This window comes from Malurus melanocephalus, unplaced genomic scaffold (assembly GCF_030028575.1).
Source record: "Malurus melanocephalus ecotype Western Australia unplaced genomic scaffold, MMel_1.1 scaffold_16, whole genome shotgun sequence".
Lineage (NCBI taxonomy): Eukaryota > Metazoa > Chordata > Aves > Passeriformes > Maluridae > Malurus > Malurus melanocephalus.
The window spans coordinates 1,973,379-1,990,975 of NW_026623248.1; the positions used below are offsets into that span (position 1 = coordinate 1,973,379).

The 17,597-nt window shown below is 46.3% G+C and overlaps 1 protein-coding gene across 5 annotated transcripts; it reads left to right on the plus strand.

The window, feature by feature from the left end:
- The first annotated feature begins 3,865 nt into the window (after window positions 1–3,865).
- PTHLH (parathyroid hormone like hormone) lies at window positions 3,866–16,719 on the plus strand. Of its 5 annotated transcripts, XM_057385724.1 has the most exons (5): window positions 3,866–3,912; window positions 4,165–4,259; window positions 6,793–6,915; window positions 12,325–12,747; window positions 16,249–16,719. In XM_057385724.1, the coding sequence occupies exons 3-5, from the start codon at window positions 6,815–6,817 to the stop codon at window positions 16,256–16,258; spliced, it is 534 nt and encodes a 177-aa protein (XP_057241707.1). In that variant the 5' UTR covers window positions 3,866–3,912; window positions 4,165–4,259; window positions 6,793–6,814; the 3' UTR covers window positions 16,259–16,719. The 5 variants fall into 5 exon arrangements, with proteins under 5 accessions (XP_057241707.1, XP_057241698.1, XP_057241723.1 ...); XM_057385715.1 differs by lacking the exon at window positions 3,866–3,912 and having other exon boundaries at window positions 3,959–4,259; XM_057385740.1 differs by lacking the exons at window positions 3,866–3,912; window positions 4,165–4,259 and adding an exon at window positions 5,580–5,636.
- Window positions 16,720–17,597: the final 878 nt, after the last annotated feature.

The window sequence follows — 17,597 nt, forward strand, 5'->3', positions numbered from 1 at the left end:
AAAGATGCAGTTTGTTCAGTGGGAGTTAGAGACATGAAAATGGATAATTAATGTGGTATGAAATAAGAGAATAAAGGATCATTTTACTTGCATAGGAGCAAAGGAAAGAACAAAGCACATCTGAGTCAAAGCTGAGAGTGCATGTAATAGTTCCAGTCATCTCTACTTTTTAGAACAAGCATCAAGAAGCAGCAATGTTCCTCGAAGGCAGACTGGAGATTACTGAAAATAATTAGATTAACAAAACCAAAATGCATAAAACAAAGATGTGTTCTTCAGAAATGTTAGCTGGTAAAGGCTATGCTCCATGTAGAACTTGTTACAAGTATCTTGCTGTCCAGAATCACAGGCATGCCTTCAGGCTTCACACAAAACAGATCTTTCCATCAGCCTAGGTGAAAAGGCACTTTGTCTTCTTAGCGGGGAAGCCAAATGAGACTGGATGATCCTTCCTCTTGTGTTCCATAAGCTAAAGGAATAGAAAAGATCAAGCAARACTGTACCCAAGGAAAGCATATCCCAACTGTACTGGCCCTGTGTGGCTGTGGGGTAGGACAGAGTCCTCCTTTCTTACCAAATAAATCTGCAAAGCTAAAGATAAAGAATGTATGTCTTAACCACACCAGCCCTGTGKGCCATCACAGATGGAGACTCACTCCTTATTCCTAGCTCGGCCCTTCTTTTCACAGCTTTCAATTCCCTTCCATTGTTGGATGATGTCTGCCTGGACTTCTCCTTGTTTAACCAAAAAATCCCAGAATAAATGCTCAGAATAACTGTTAGATCGATTTTTTTTCCTTTACTAAACATTTGGTTTTCATCCACTGGAAAATATCAATCCATCACAAATGTAATCGGAAAGGTTTTTAGGTCTGGGATGGGAGGGAACTGCGAGAAACTGAGAGTCCAGGGATTAGGACTCTGAATCAGAGAGGGGAAGGACTTGAACTCTGGTGTCCCACATCCCAGATGAGTGCATTAACCACTAAGCTATTCCAAGGGAGGAGGTGAGTCTGTCTCATCTCAGAAAAGTGTCTAAAGGGATGAATTTTGTTCCAACATAAAAAAAAAAAAAAAAAAAAAAAAAAGCAAAAAAAACCTGTGCTTGAAATCGAATTCTTGTTCTCCAGCCAGCCCAGCTTGGTATTAGTTTTGTGTAAGTTAAATAGACCAGACTGGTTTCTTCCTGTTGGTATTTGATAGATATTCAGTAAAAGGAAAAAAAGGAAAGTTCCATCTATGTTAAGACATATTTAAAGATTAAGTCAAGACCAGACCTAGACAGCGAGTCAATGTAACAGCTCAAGGTTTCAGAGCACTAAACGAAAATACGTGTGCCATCGAAAGCGTGGTGGCTGCCAGCATCTCCCGCTCCATGAGTGCTCGGAGCGCTCTGTTTGCCAACGTCCCTTCAGCGGGGGCTCAACCCGCCGCCTGCTCCGCTCGAGTTTCTCCCCTGCAGGCTGCAGTCGGGCGGCGGCTCGGCGTTAGAGCGGCCCCGATGGAGAAGGCAGGGACAAGGAGCCGGAGCCGGTGCCGGTGGCCGCTCAGGTGTCCGGCGGCGGCGGTGGAGCGGCGGCGCTCCATCTCCATCTCGTTCGGGGCCGCACCACCATGGACAGCGCCCTGGGGCTGGAGCCCGGCCACGCTCCGCCGGCCGCGGGGATTCACCGCCGACTCCGCGCCCTCAAATCTGCAAATTACYCCTTTCGGTGTCTGCTGGATTCTAGGAACCAGACAGAAGATTTGGCAAAACTCTCCTCAATTCCACGCAGCTTTTTATATTTTTGCTCCACCGTCTCCCTGCCCTTTCTCGAGTGTATTAAATTAAATGCATATTGTCTAAATAAACGGCGCGTCGTGTCAATAGCTGAGCTGGGGAAACTCTGGCCGCCCCTCGGGTGCGAAAGGCGGCTCTGCTCAGSTACTCTATCATTGTTTAATAAAGCAGATTAGTGCGCTCAKATGGAGCGCCGCGGAACGTCTGGGRCTTGGTGACGGGGAAAGGAAAAGCGGGTTTATCTTTCCCCCCCAGCAATCTTTTCACTCAGTGCAAAGAGGACACCACGTCAGACGGGGAAGAAGGAGTTTCTCATTCCCGACGGCCACCGGGGAGTCAGAGAAGAGGAAAGCACCCTTCATAAGAATTGGACGCTGCAGAGTGCAGCAGGGCTAGGCTGCGGGCAASAATGAGAGTGTGCTAGAAAGTCTGTCTCAATCTTCAAGCAGTCGTGTCCCTGCTACCAGTTGCACAGCAGCCTTGTCCTCCCTGGGAGCCTTGGAAAAATATTCTGGGGCTTCGCACCTCGCCTGCAGAGAGCTGCGCTCGCTGGTTTTAAACCTTGCATGAGCAGAGAGATTGTGCAAGTCAGGGGATTTCTGGTCCTCGCAGGACGAGTCCAGCAATCAGTGCTGTGCCGCTCCCTTCCCTTCTCCGCCAGACACTCCAGCAGTYAGCACGCCTGTGTTTTTTCTGCTGAACACCATTTTTTCCACCCTGGGAAGACTGGGGAGGTTAAACTCCCTGTCTGAACCGAAGCCCTGGACGAGTGCAACTGAGGTTATAGAAATCCGGGAGGGGAAATGACGAAAATGCTTTATTGTGAATAAAACAAGAGGGAGGAGGGAGAGGCGGAACTTCAGAGAGGTGAAGGATGGGAAGTTTGCAGACTGAGGATTTAGCCCGTCTCCGAGCACCGGGCGGGGGTTTAGTCATTATTTCCCTCTGCCTCCCCGAGGCTGCAAGAGCACCTCCTCCCCAGAAAGCTGAACYTGTCCCACTTGCTGGCTTTTGTTTCACTCCTGATCGGCTTCTGGGGGCAGCCCAGCGGTCACACACCCTCCCGCAGCCCCTGGCCCTATTCCCCGCTCGAGAATTAGTGCCAAACCTGGAACAGGGACTTAACTTTGTAGCCAAGATCCCAGGTCAACTTCCTCGTAGGAAAGCTGATTTATGCCTGTTTATACGTATGGAAAAAGGAGGCAGAAGCCAAGCGCGGCATCCCTCCAAACCCTCATTGTCTTTGAGGCGGGAAGACTGGAGAGAGTGGAGGCAGAAAACCTAAAATGATAAGGTTTGCCTTGTCGCGGCAGAGAGGGCTTGGCCAGAAAGGCAAGCACAGGGTTTTGTCTCATCTCACCGGCGCTGAAGCCTTTTCCAGGTCCGACAAAACGACCCGTTCTCTCCGTGCTTCCTGGCTGGAGAAACAACGAGCGGCCASAAGGCGGGGAGCCCTGCCGTAAGCGAAGCCCCGGCAGGTGAAACCCCAACAAAAGTGTAGAGTTTTCCCCTCTCCCAGACGTGGGACCGGCCGTGCCCGTGGGCGCTCCGTGAGTGGAGCGATGTTCAGCGCAGGTGTGGGGWTTGGAAACGCGCCTAAAGCTGCGCTCTGCCGGTCCATCCTCTAGTCCAGCCTCATCCCTCCTCACCCCTCCGAGGCCAGGGGACACCGGGAGCTGCCAGTGCGGAGCAGCCGGGCCGGGGGGATGAGATGCTGCAGGTGGCGGCGGGTCCCTCCCGGGAGCGCATCTCCTGCGGCATCCCGCGGGGAAGGGAAGGTTTAAACCCCAAGTGAGGAGACTTTTCTCCCCATTCTGCCACGGAGGAGGGCTCAGGCTTACGGTGAGGCTTGGGACCAAGAGTTTGCTCACGGGTACGTGAGTTTGCTAATTGGTGTACGTGGCAGGTGACAAAGCGCGGCGCCGGTGGTTGCAGATGACCGCCCTCGGGGGGGGCGGGGGGGCAGGGGGGGCAGGGGGAGGCATGGGAGCATGGGGTGATAGTGAGTGTCTTAAACGCCTTTGGCGTTGCTCAGTTCCTGCCGTAATAGCGCAGCCATAGTTGGGTTGTATTATTTTTTTTTCCCAAGCCCACTGAGGCAGAGAAGAGGCAAACTCAGCCATAGGAAGGTGGTTAGTGATGTCACAAGTTTGGTCTTTTCAATAAAAGCAATGGAGAAGGGTCTCCCTCACGATATATATTAGGGGAAGCTTCTGTTCTTCATAATAAAAAGAGCAGCAAGAGAGAAGCACCTGCTTTTAACACCCTTTATTTAGTCTTAACCTGTTACCGGCAGAATCAAAGCTCTGTAGWCTGGATTTTTGAAAAGATTTTTGCTTTTTTAAAGAATTCATTTAACTACTTTTTTTTTTCTTTTTCTTAAGCATAGAATATAATTTCAGAAGCAATTGCTGAGAAGAGCAACCACTGTTGGCCAGGGTGATCTGCGAGGCACAGACAGCTGTAACTCAAGGAAAAGGTGAAGTAATGAATTGTAAAGAAACTTCAGTATTCTGAGTTTATAAAGTCTATTTATTTTTCCTGAGTCTGTAAAGGGTGGTGTGTTGGTTTTCGGTGTATTTAAAAAAAAAAATTCTGGGGGAAAGGAAATTCTGAAAATATTTGATGAACGTTTTACTTTTAACATGAGCAATACACCTATGAGTGCGTGGGGGTTATTTCAGGGGATCTCACAATTATTTTTAATTAGTCAATAGGGCAGTGTAAATCAAAGAAGCCTATAAGCTATACATTTTAATTTACAGCCTACCAGGTGTTCAGGGAACTTATTTACAGCATAAAAGATTTAATGTTTTCAGCATGATTTTTATTTCAGCTCTTATGTTGTCGGTTTTATTTGCCTGTGTGGTGTGGAATCTGGCTAAGGAGCTGGGCTTTTAAACTGTGGCAGCAAGCGTCGTTAAACRTAAAATAACCTGCAGGTAGAAAAACACTTTGCTTTGCTTTGCGCCTAAACCTTCTGCAGAGAGCCTTCTTTAACTCGGGCGGAGGATGAGAGGGAACAACCAGCCAGCACGCCTCAGTGTTTTGTTGCGGCTTGTGAGGGTGTCGGGAGAGCATTCCCTGTAAATCAGGCTGTCAGCGGCACAACCAGCGACCCCAGCGCTCCGGGGGCAGCGGCGGTGCCCGTGGCCGGGGCTGGGGGGCTCGGCGGAGCCCCGCGGAAGGGTGAGGGCTCCCGGGATGCTGCCGGAACGAGCCGGCGTGCCCAGGTGGGCGCTGGCACGGCGTGCAGACAGCCCGGCCTGCGCCGTCCAACAGGAGATCGGCGTGCAGGGCATTTCCCTCCGGGAGAGCTGCCGGGGGTGRGAGCAAGGGGCGCACGGCCCCCCCGGCTCTGTCCCTGGACCTGCCTGAAGCATCCGGGGGCAGCTCCTTGCGCGAACAGGCTGGAGAGACGGGCGGGCTGGGTTACCTTCGGTATTTACATAAGCGTTCTCCCGGGATGGAAAAGTTTGGTGCCTCCGTGGTGGGGTGCGGGGCTGCGGGCCGTCGGTGCCCCGTGGTTTGGGGGGTTGAGTAGGGCCGCCTGCCGCCGCTCTGGTCACCGCTGTGTGCGCAGCCCCGCGGCGCTGCCTCGCACAGGAGCGCAACCTGCCGCACAGATTTGCAGCACCCTGGCCGGGCTGAAGGAGGGCGAAGTGGAAGGCGAAAAAGGGAGAGGAGGAGAAAACTTTCCACTAGTTTACTTTTTTGGCCAGGAGCGCCTTGTGTTCAGAGACCGCGAGTCCTTCCCCCAGCCCTCCCCCTTAGCTCCCCCCTCCCTTCACTAGCGTACAATTAGCATCATTAGGAGCCGACCCTCCAGCTAATAGGGGAACGGCGACGAACAACGGTAGGTGCGTGCAAGGAAAGGCGGCAACAGTCTCGGGCAGGGCTTTGGGGCTTGAGCTAAAAAGTGCCCCCACCGATGGGAGGAATCCCCGCGGCAGGGGAGGCGCTGATCTGGGRCTAAGCACAAAGAGGGAGAGCTGGAAGGTGAGTGAGAGAGGAGCCCGGCTGCAGAAGATGAGACGAGCTTGGCCGGAGTCCTCAGRGTCCGCTGAGTGCATGTGCTGCTGGGTGTTTCCCTTTCTTCGCTCCTTTTTGATTCTGGGCCCGGGAAGGGTTGATTCCCGGTCTCCGTTTTGGCTGTGGGTATCCCGTCCGGGCTCTCGCTCTTTCCGCACATGTTCCTAGGGCGCCATCTCTTTGCAAAACCCTCCGTCCTCCCGCAGGTCTCCCAGAGGCTGCTGCGGAGCGTGTGAACATCGCAGGCTGCAGCCCAGTCCAACCTGCCGAGCCAAGCAATGCTTCCCAGCCCCTGAGCCTCCCGGGGCTACCGCTCCTTCCAGACAGCTCGGGCTCTCCAGATAGGCAGCGACCTTCGCTTGTCTCTCCTTGTCCCTGCGTGTCGCTTTCCTTGTCACAGTCGGGGACCAAAACTTTTCGGAAGCTGAAGACGTGAAACCTTAACCCTTTTTTTTTGCAGAGGTATACTGAAAGACAGATGGGGAGATGGGTCCCCCGTCCCGCCTCAGTCTGTGCGTGTGTTTGTGTGCCCGCGCGTGTTTTTACAGAGAAGTGAGCAGCTGAGCTGACTTTTGGGAATCTTTCCTTATCTGCAAAGAGAGTTTCTCCACTAACATAAAGCCCTGAGAGAGTGGATTTGAGCTCTGGAACTGAACAGGGCTTAGGGAGCCCAATGAACCCCGCTCTAACCCTATTCAAATGAGAGCTAGATGCTTTTTTAACTAATGTCGAGAGAGATCTTGCCTGCGGGCAGCGAGAGACAGAGGGAGGGAGGGAGGGAGGGAGGAAAAGAGGGAGGGAGGGAGAAGCAGACAACAAGGAAGGGAGAGAGACAGAGCGAAGTTTGGAAGGAGTGAGCCGAGAGCTCAGAAAGTTTGTTTTTCCTTCAGAGCCTAGGAACTGCTAGAGTCGAAGCGGGGACTACTTGAGGACGGCGCTGGCGCATCTGTCCCTCGGGACTGACCTCCCTTTCCTTGCAGGTTTTAAGCCCCGGAGGATACAATGTTCGCTAAACTCTTCCAGCAGTGGAGTTTCGCAGTGTTCCTRCTGAGTTATTCCGTGCCTTCCTACGGGAGATCAGTAGAGGGGATCAGCCGCAGACTGTGAGTTTCTCCTTTCTCTTTTTTTTTTTCTTTCCCTTTATTCTCCCTGGCCGGGGCGGCGGGGCGGGTGGGGAAGGAGGCTCTGCACCGGACCGCTCCGGGTTACCTGCCCCAGGTGCTCACCGGCGGTGCCTGAGAGCCGGCGACAGGGATTTGGGGCATGGAAAGGGCGCTTTGCAGCTCGCTGACCTTGCAAAGAATCGCGGGGGAAGATGTGAAAGCTGAGGGGCTTCTCTTCCAACGCAGCTGGGTGATTGTTGTGCCATTGCCCAGGTGTCTTTCAGCACCCCGGGAGGACCCTCGTAGGGAGCATCCCGGTTTATCCAAATGCTCTGTTACACCAAACAACATAGGGCTTCCTCGGCTCTGGCGTGGAGCCAATATTGATAAAGGTAGGGTAAACACACAGAAGTGAGGGCCATCCTGACACTGAAGTACTGAATAATTTCTTTGGATTTCTACCACTTCAGGGGAAAAAAAAAATCCAGAGGGAGTCCAGTATCTTACTTAGAGGCAGCGGCATATTTTTTGATAAATGATAGAGTAACTTAAGACAGTCTGTTCAGGAAATGACCTTTTTGCTGCTTCCAAAATAATCAGCCTGGTTTATACCAGTACCCGTAACGCAAAGTGCGGAGAGCCCTCTGGGCTGATGCAGGAGCAGCTGTCTCACACATCTAACTCGCTGGCTTTCTCTGGACTTGCATCAGATTTTCTAAGGAAGAAACACCTCAGTCAAACTGGGGAGGGCTGTATTGTTATTCAGTTCCAAAGGAAGCCAAGTTGGAGAAGGAGCACTGGAAAGTGCTATTACAACTTACAGGGAAACATGACACAGCAAACAATTTCAGATGGGTTTCCTTGTAAATGTTTTATTGCATACATGAGGACAAGATCTCCAAATAACACTTCCTCTGCCATTTAAGCAACACTTTGAACAATAATAATAATAAAAAWATCCCAAACACCCAAGTGAGAAAAAAATATACCCCAGGTGAAGTGACTTCAGACACACCTAAAGTTTGGCAGCAGGCAGAGAGCTATTACAAATCTCCTACAGCAAATTGTGTAGAACATGTTATTGCTGATAATGTTACAGTGTATTCTTCTCAGTCATTTAACTGTTTTCCAGCTATTCTTGAGCTATTTCTTTCATTTGGGACCATTTTATATAGATAAATAAAACTTCAGTTTCAAAAATAATAATTAAAAAAAATGGAAGTGCAGTTAAATGCTGTTATTTTCTTGGCTAGGAAACTGCAAACTGGATCTAAGCCAAATTTGGTTGTTATAGAAAAATTGTTTTTTCAAAGAAATACTCTTTCTCTTTTTGAAGTTAGTGTAGTTCTAGCACTTGTTTATAAAGGTCAGGATTAAAGGTCTTCCCARCATCCCCATTCTGTCCAGAAAAGGGGAAGAAAAGTTTAAGCTAACCAGTGAAAAAGCATTTCTCAACTCCCTCTTTGCTATGGCATGTAAAACACACACAAGAAACCAGTCAGCTGTCAGTTAGTGGCATTCACGTAGTTTTGTTTGTGGGYGCAGCATAAACACAGACACCACACTCAAACATGTGTCCTGTTTTAATATCACCACAAACCATTCCTAGAGTTAATGGTTAATAACTCACTTAGGCTTCGAGATTTTTTTTTTCCAGTCAGAAGCTTAAACCAGTATTGGATGAAAATGCTGAAGCACATTACTATAGACATGCAAAAATAATCAAAACTACATAGGCCTGGTTCTTCAGACTTTACTGAAGCAAATCTCCCCTGGAAAGCAATAACATATTGTCCCAAGAAAAGATTTCCAGACATGTTATTTATTATAGGAGTGTTTTAGCTGCTAAAGAACTTCTGAGAAATGCAGTAGTGCCTCAAAATGAAATTAGATACTTTTATCATCATGTCCAGACATTGCAGCATCATGTCTCCAGATCTGTTCAAAATATTTTTCCTAACCCTGAGATAGGTTGAGCAGATTTCACTCCCTTTGGAGTCAGTGGCAAGGGCACTCAGGCACTCAGTCTTGCAAAATCCAAAGAGCTGACTGAATCCTCCTCAGTTATTTTGCTGAACTCATGATCAGACCCAACATGAACAGTCAAGGGTAACGACAGCTAAATAAGAGCAACACTCATAGACAGAAAGTGGTAGCTTAAAGAAGTTTGCCTTTTAGAAAGGCTGGATATCTCCAGGGAAAAATAATGAAGGAGGAATGTGCCTGAAAAGAGCGGCTTATCTGGAAATATRTGAAGTCAGGATAGTCACAAGTCATGGACTTCTGCTGCTCTCTCCATGATGAGACACTGAGTCTCACTTGTACACAGAGTACTTGGGTCAATGAATTAATTTGGATGCTCTGGTCAAATACAAACCACTCTCAAAAGTGCCTGCCACATGCAAGCTTAGCATTTACCACTCTTGGTTTGGGTACTCCTTTTCCTTSGATAGGAGGTGCATTTTATAGAAGGATGGAAGGGACCTCTAGTGGGTCATCTTAACCCTAACAGCCTCATATTTTTTTACATATCATAGCCAATWTGTGAATGCAATCATTCCTGTTTCCATTGCCTTCCTACTCTCAGTGTGTGGGTGAGATATTGTTGATATCTCCATTATGAAGCACTTCTTACATCAGCCTTCTTGGGCAAGTCTTTCTCTATGATTTATAAACAGAAAACTTGTTTGAATAACTGAAGCAGAAGAMGGCAGAAGGTCAAACAGATAGGTATCTACCACATCTTTGTCTCAAGATCTTTTATCTAGAGCATACAAAGGAAGCCGGTAGGCAAAATGTAATCCTTAAGTCTGGCTGAGTAATAAAAGTCATGTGAAATGTAACACTGCGTAATGTTATACAATCATCTGGAATAGCAGAATGTTATTTGGGGCCAGACTTGATGCTAAATATCATAGAGACATTTAAAGAGAAACCCACCCTCTTTGGCACACCAACCTCTCACACGTCAATCCCTGCATTATTTTGGAAATGMATACTCACTCAAGATGTAGATCTTGTAATACTCTCTGACTGCCTTGTGTGTACTGGAACCAAATGTTTAGGTTTCAGTTCTATAAAATGGAATAAGTTTTCAATCAAGAGGACTTTAATAACAGGCTTTGTAGAGTCAAGATTTTGTCACAGTGGGGAAACTGACCAAATACACATTAGAGGATTAAGGCAGCTTTAGGTTGTCTGTGATAGAAGGAATTATCCTTGGGAGTTCACAAGAGGCAGTAGGAAAGCTTTGCTCATCTCATGAGGCACTGTTTTAGACTCCCTCACACACTTTCTATAAGCTATAAGAGTGAAAGCAGAACTGCATTTCCCATGCAAATTTCCTGAGAAAATAGACTACTGAAGCTTGGAATGTAACCTGAGTCACACTGGACAGCCTGATGGGCATCACAGAGGCAGTCACCCAGAGGGGGCAGGGTGCTGGTTTTATTGGCCTAGTTGCCAATCAGATGAGTGYTGGAGATGGCCCCTTGGTCAAAAAAATTCTTCTGGGGGAGATCATGAGCTTGTGTTATTGGTCACAGCTGCACTGAGGAGAAAGACATGATATGGGATCAGTTTAGGATTATCACATTGCATTTTTGCTTAGGGACATTTTTTAGAGGGGCATCAAATATTTGCCCTGAAGACTGAAGTAATGCAAAACTGATTTTGGGACACTTAAAACACAKGCAATATTTGATTACATATGTGCTCACAAACCTCTGGATATGTAGACCTGATTTTGAGCAAGATTTGGACAGTCATCTTCCAGTCTCATTGTGGAATGGAGGAAAACTGTTTGAATTTTACACTGAGTAAYAGAGATGTAGTATCACTTAAATCCATCCCTTGAACCCAATACTCAAAAAATGCAGCCCTACAGAGAYGAAAAATAAAGGGGGTGCTCTTAAATCAATGCTACTTGAAGCTGCCAATTTCCAATAGCTCTGCAGTTGATCAAGTCATAAATCTAAAAATGTTTGGCTGATGGGACTGAGAAGGAGAAACTGCAGAACACTCCCAAATATTTTGCATTATAAAACCTGGTAAGGTAGCAGGAAAATGAGGGATGGAAAGGAAGGAAGAAAGGAATATTCACTCACAATAATGTGTCTTCTTCCAGTTCACCCACATGCAGAAACCACTTCTTACTCAGAAAATTGACCAAATGATTATAGAACAGGCAATGCAGTGAATGGAATTTCTTTGGCCAGTAAGAATCCAGTCACATGCCATGCCCTGATGAAAGAGGAGAGATTCCATAGCCAAACTCTGCACASTGGAGTAGAGCAATTGGAAGGATAAACTGTATTATTGCATTCATGGGAACATAGCTAAAATCCCAGCTTTGTGCTCTGTTTGTGGTTCAGAGTGCAGCTGTGCATGTACTCCATTTCAAGGAAAAGGCATGTATTTTCTCACAGTTATTTATTATCCAGGTGTCATTTGTATCTTCTTTCCTCAGATGTTTAATACATTCCTTGCCAGCACAACATCTCTTTAAGACAGATAGCTACTCATCTCCCAGTTCCTCGAAAACAAGACAGAGCTCAGTGTACCAAAAGGTCAGGGTGAACTCTGGAAAAGCCACTCCAATAAACCAGGATGCTCTTGAAGAAGATTCAGTGAAGAGGGTTAAGATAAAACTCACACAGTGCAGCAGACAAGAAATTTGGCTCCAAAATTTCACACTTAAAACAATACCAGGAAGGCATCTAAAACCATAATTAGACACAAGTGGCCAAGAATCAAATCCACAGGAGTAGCTGAGGCTCATCTCTGCTGATGCTCAGGCTGCCTCCCTGGATAGCTCATTATGAAGTGCCTGTGTTTTAGGCACCAAGATTTAAATATTTTTCCCTTATGCTCATGCAATTGCACTTATTTAAATGTAGGAATAAAATGCACTTTTGTGTATTTCTTTAAGTTTTTGAAACCCATGACTGAGCAGAAGAAAATCATTAGGATGATGCTGCATAAACACTTCTTCCAGCTCCAATACAAGCATTTGGTTTTCCCTGTCTTGCTTGACTGCATTATCTGACCCTTTAGTTTTCCTGTCTCTGTCAACTGCCTTCCTGCTTTCATTGCCTGAAGTGTGATATATTAGGAGCCATAATGCTTTCCTAGAACAGAGCAGTGACTAATGCAGCTCCAGCTCCAGCGGTGTGTGATCGGTCAGCTGAGAATTATTGCTCACTTAGGTCTTTCCCTTCTCTGCTGGGAGCAGCTACTCTGAGAAAGAAGCAGGGCTTGCTCCAGTAGTCTGATCTCACTGGATGTCTCCAGGCTGGGTCCACAGCCACTGTGGCCACCCCAGCCAGAGAACAGAGCAGATCTGCCAAGCACTGGGCAATAAGCAAATCCTAAAGATTTTTTTCCCTCTCCTCTCCTGTCTGTCTTTAGCAAACGAGCTGTATCAGAGCACCAGCTGTTGCATGACAAGGGCAAGTCAATCCAAGATTTACGAAGAAGAATATTCCTTCAAACTTTAATCGAAGGTGTCAACACTGCAGAGATCCGTGCAACGTCAGAGGTGTCGCCTAACCCTAAACCTGCTACCAACACGAAGAACTACCCTGTCCGGTTTGGCAGTGAAGATGAGGGCAGATACCTGACTCAGGAGACAAACAAATCACAGACCTACAAGGAGCAGCCCCTGAAGGTGTCTGGGAAGAAAAAGAAAGCGAAGCCTGGGAAACGTAAGGAACAAGAGAAGAAAAAGAGGCGAACCCGYTCAGCTTGGCTAAATTCTGATGTGTTTGGAGACATCGTGACCGAGAGCCCACTCTTGGACATCTCTGTTACTACACAWAATCACACTTTAAGGTAATTCTGCTACATCGCTTTGGGGATCATACTCTGTATTTATTGAAATTGTTATCCTTTGGTGTGAGAGGCCATGGCCTGGCTCAAATGTGGAGTAACAGCAGAGCTTTATACACATTGACTGGGCAGTGGCACTACAAGCACACTCTCAAGGTGCTTTCTGCAGGTAAGTGCCCCTTCCACTTTGCACTGGGGACAGAGCCTTTCTTTCTCTATGACACACAATGCAAGTAAACAACTTATTGCCAAAATGAGCTTCCTGAAGCTGAGTAGTAGTTGTGGTTATTTCTGGAAAAAAGGAATCACATCACAGCCACTAAAATTTCCTTTCCTGCTTTTACTGTGGTGTATCTCACATCATATCTTGGTCCCACACTTGGGCCTCAGCAGACTAAAAGCTTTGACTTTTATTTAAGGCTTTGCATCTATAAAATGGAGAACTTTTCTTTCCTCCCTCTCAATTCCTCCTCTTTTTGGCAACTTTCCTACCCTTACTTTACAGTTTTTCAAATTACTGTTTAACCTTAGGGGAGAACATGGAATATGTCTCCCTCAGTAATACCTGCAAATAMTGCAGAGCAGCCTTTCACCATATGATTTTCCCTGCCATTAGGACTTTTTCATTCAGCTCGTCCTTTTGCCAGTTCCTGAAACAATTACATTGCTGCTTCAAAATGTTTAGCATTGCTCTGGGAAAGGCACATGCTTCCCTTATGTGTGGCAGTGAGGGGTTTTTAGGGCAGTAGCCTGAAGACACCGTCTTAGGTGTTCCTGCAAATTCCACTTGCAGCCATCTCAGCTTGAGTGGAAGTCTACGCACTTGCAGACAAAGCCAAGGACTCCACTCCTCAGTTCTGCTCAAATGTTTGCATTTCCACCAGCAAAACCTCCACCCTTTTCTCTCCTCCTCTCCTTCACCTTGGCAGAACAGTGACATGAGAAAAGTGCCATTTGCTCACAGTAAATCCCTTGGAAAGAGACACCAGCAGTGGGATTTACTAAAATCCTGTCTGGGATTAGGCTTTCAGGCCACAGTTTGCAATGTGCTCCATCACCTCAACTCGTGCTGGCATCTCCAGGAGGGACCAGCACCTGGGGCTGGGCACTCCGACCATAAACCATTGTGTACCAGACCATAAACCAGAGTATCTCAGACCCTAAACTGTTTGGCATGGCTGCCGTAGGTAGGAGGCAAGTAAGAGGGATGGACTGGTTTGTCTCAGCACYTTAGGAAAGGCATCTTCAGGATTCTGCTCAGCATCAGTGCCTAATGTTTCAACAGCTGCCAAGGAGCTGTGGTGGCCGGTAAATAACACCTATCTTGAGCACAAAGAAATCTAGAATGTAGGGGAAAAATATCCTAGGGCRTTTCAACTATTGTTTCTTTTTCTTGCCATGCTGTCTTTGGTGTCCATCTAATGGGATATATAAAAGAGCTATAGGTACAACCCTGCTGACTTTCCCAGTTCAGCCTTTGTGTTTGAAGGGTGGCTGGATGGCTGAAGGCTCTCAGATCTACTGTGCAGTCCTATGTCCAAGTGCAGCATTTCTCTCAGATTCCTAAAAAGAACCCATATTTTAGATACTTACTTGGATATGGTTAAGCAAAGAGCATCCCTTAAAAAAGGAAAATGGAATTCCTCCTTCACAAGTACAGAGGATGTTGACTTAGCCCTATAAAGCTTCTAGACATGAGCTTTTAGTTAACCCAGTAGGCTGGCAAAAGATACAAACTTTAAGCRTGATTTTCCCTGTATCTCTGTCCTTCTTTTCTGCTTGACATCCCAGATTAAAACCTTCCGGTCAATTCTCTCTGATCAATCTTGAAAACAAAATTTTGAGTTTAGGTCAGAACAAAATGGACAAGAAAAAGTCATCTCTAGATCTTCTGAATTACGGCAAGAAGTACCTCAGGAAAGAAGTTGATCTTGCAAAACCTGAGATCAAGTCACAGAATGCAGTTTGCAAATTATCAGTAGTACAGAGCCCGCTGTCCAGATCTCACTTAACTTAATCTTTAAAACAAAGCCTAAAATCTGGGCCAAATCAAAAATGCCATGCTCTTAGAAACAGGCCTGAGTAGTGCAGACATACACACACACACACAGAGCCATGCTATATGAATTATATGCCATTGTTATACCTGTTGGAATAYATCCTGAAATGCACCCTAGTATTATTAAGGAGCTTCATGCTAGCATTTCCATTCCAGGCACTTTAAAAGTTATTTCCCATGGCCATTCCAGCTATTTTCCCACTTTACTTGAATTAAGTTACTCTTACTTATTTTCCTAAAAACCCTTTCAAATGAGAAAATTCCCTAATKTTAAACACAGCCTCCCTTTCAGCTTGCATGTTTAGAAAAATCCTCTTAAACTCCCCAGGATTTGAGTTTTGTTGTGCCTCATGCCCACACACATTTGCCATGGTGAATGTTACCCCCAGCTCTGGCGATCAATCCAGCAGGGGAGAGAATCCCACTCCATCCTAAAGCTCCCCATCCCACCCAGTAGGTGATTCACAGGGAATGACTGAAAAAATGTGCTGCTCACAGGGACAGAAGRGAAAAACACCCAACCCTTCAGCATTTCCTGCAGCACCTCTGAGCAGCTTCATGTTGCAGGATGAGCAATGCAGGGGCAGGGTGGGAGCAGGCTCTGCTTTGTTCTCATGGGGACAGAACCCACACCAGGCTGCAGCATCCTGCARGAGCCCGAGATCACAGAGCTCAGGGCTGCGCTGATGGCTTTGGCTGGGCTGAATGCAAGAGGAGATGGAGGATAACAGGACAGGATAAGCAGGACAGAATGGTTGTTTTCTTTCAGGACCAAGATCTCTGGGTCCCAGAAGGAAAGTTTCAGGTTCACTCTGTCAAGCACTTGAAGAGACACTATCAAGGCTCTGTTCACTCCAAGCCCAGAGCAATCTTTACTCACAAATCCCACAGTCCTTTGTCCAAGAAGTGATTTCTCAGGGGGAAAAAGAGATCAAATAAGCCCTATGATTTTTTAATCAAGGTATGGCACCACACCCCAGCAATTAACAGAGCATTGCCACAGCRCTAGAAAGGACTTCCTTTTTCATATCTTCAAAACTAATTTTCTTTTCTCCAACTATATTCTTTTCTTTTCCAGCACTTGACATATTTATCATGTGGTGGTACAATTYTTCTGCCTGTAGCATTTAGGAATCTTCTCGCATCAGGCTCTAAATAAAACTAAAGCCCCTTTCCATTCCTCTGAGGGTGCAACGGCCTCAGAGTGTGACAAACTGCAGGTTATCACACTGCTAGAGGAGTCAAATTGAAGAAAACATAGCAGAGGTCTTGAGGAGATATCTAAAACTGTGACATGGTTAAACAGGGCCTATACTGCAAATGGTTACCATCAAGGCATACATATTACAGTCTGTGACACTCTTGCTATTGACTTTAYRTCCACACACTTGAAGTGAAAATTATTAATTTTTCTACTTTTCCTGTCCTTTTTTTTCTCTTTGCAGGAGGCGCTGACATTTTCAGTGAGAGATTTTTGGAAGACGTATTGCAGTATTCTGTAATAGTGAACATATGGGAAGTATTAAAATATTTATTACCTGTAAATATTGTAAATGCTCAGAATAAAACCTTCCCCGCCCCCCATTGCTCTCTGAAACTGCACATTTGGTTATTGTGAATTTTCCTTTTTTTTTTTTTTTTGGCTAAGGCTAAGACAATTATTATTGTCTCATTTACCATAATTTATTTTGTTGACTGGTGTATTTATTTTGTGAACGTATCTTGGTGCTGCTGACTTTCTATATTTTTTGTAACATAATGCACTTTAGATATACATATTGAGTACATTGATAACTGACATAAAATGTTCCTGTTTTGTGGTTGATTTCAATGAATGCCTACATACAATTGTTCAAATTGATTTTCCTTTGTGCATGTATAATAGCAGTATTTTAAAATTTGTAAAGAATGTCTAATAAAATATAATCTAATTAAATCATGGCTCAAAGGAAAAATGTATTCTTTAGGAATTTCAAGAGCAGGAACACTACTTTTTAAATTTACTACATTTGAAAACTTTTAAATTTAATGTGTTTACATTGGTCTAAATTCCCACATTTTCACATTAGCTTTTACTTAAAAATCACTCAGAACATATTTTGTTCCAGTGCTCTATTTCATGTCAGCTCAGTTGCTGAACAACCTGGGGGTAAAAAAGTTACAGAGCTCATCCCCCACAGCAGAGGAAGCAGATTCCCAACSTCCCCCAGCCCCAGCCCTGCAGGGGCTGAACCACTGCCCTCTCCAAACTGGAGAGTGTGAAAAGTGGCCCCAGTGGAGCATCACTTCCTTCACCCTTGGAAGGTGCTCACAGGTCACCCCCTCAAACCCAGACAGATGGACAGAGTCCTGGGCAATGTCCTGGCCAGTGTCCTGGGCTCCCAGGTGGCCACAACACGACTGCAGCCTCAGCCCTGCATGTTCTGCCACCCCGTTCGTGCGAGGCGGGGGAAACCTGGTTCCTGGGTGAACATACAAAGAAAAAAAACCCTGCAAAGTGCCCCAGGGGACACAGCACCAGGTGCTCTTGCACTGCTGGRGTAAGTTTTCCCCTCTCCCACCACAAAGGTGCTTCACACGGTGTTTCCAAAACCCTCTGCATTAATTGCTTCTGCCTCATGTCCATATATGAGACCAGCTATGAGAGAGATCCCCTTCAATACTTCAAGTCCATTGGCTGGGGAAAACATGAGAAAAAATAGATCTATTCCTTTTTCGTGCTTCTTATCCCTTCCATGTCCAAAGCATAGCAGCTGCTGTGGGGCAACCTGAATAAAGGGGATTGTTTCACAGA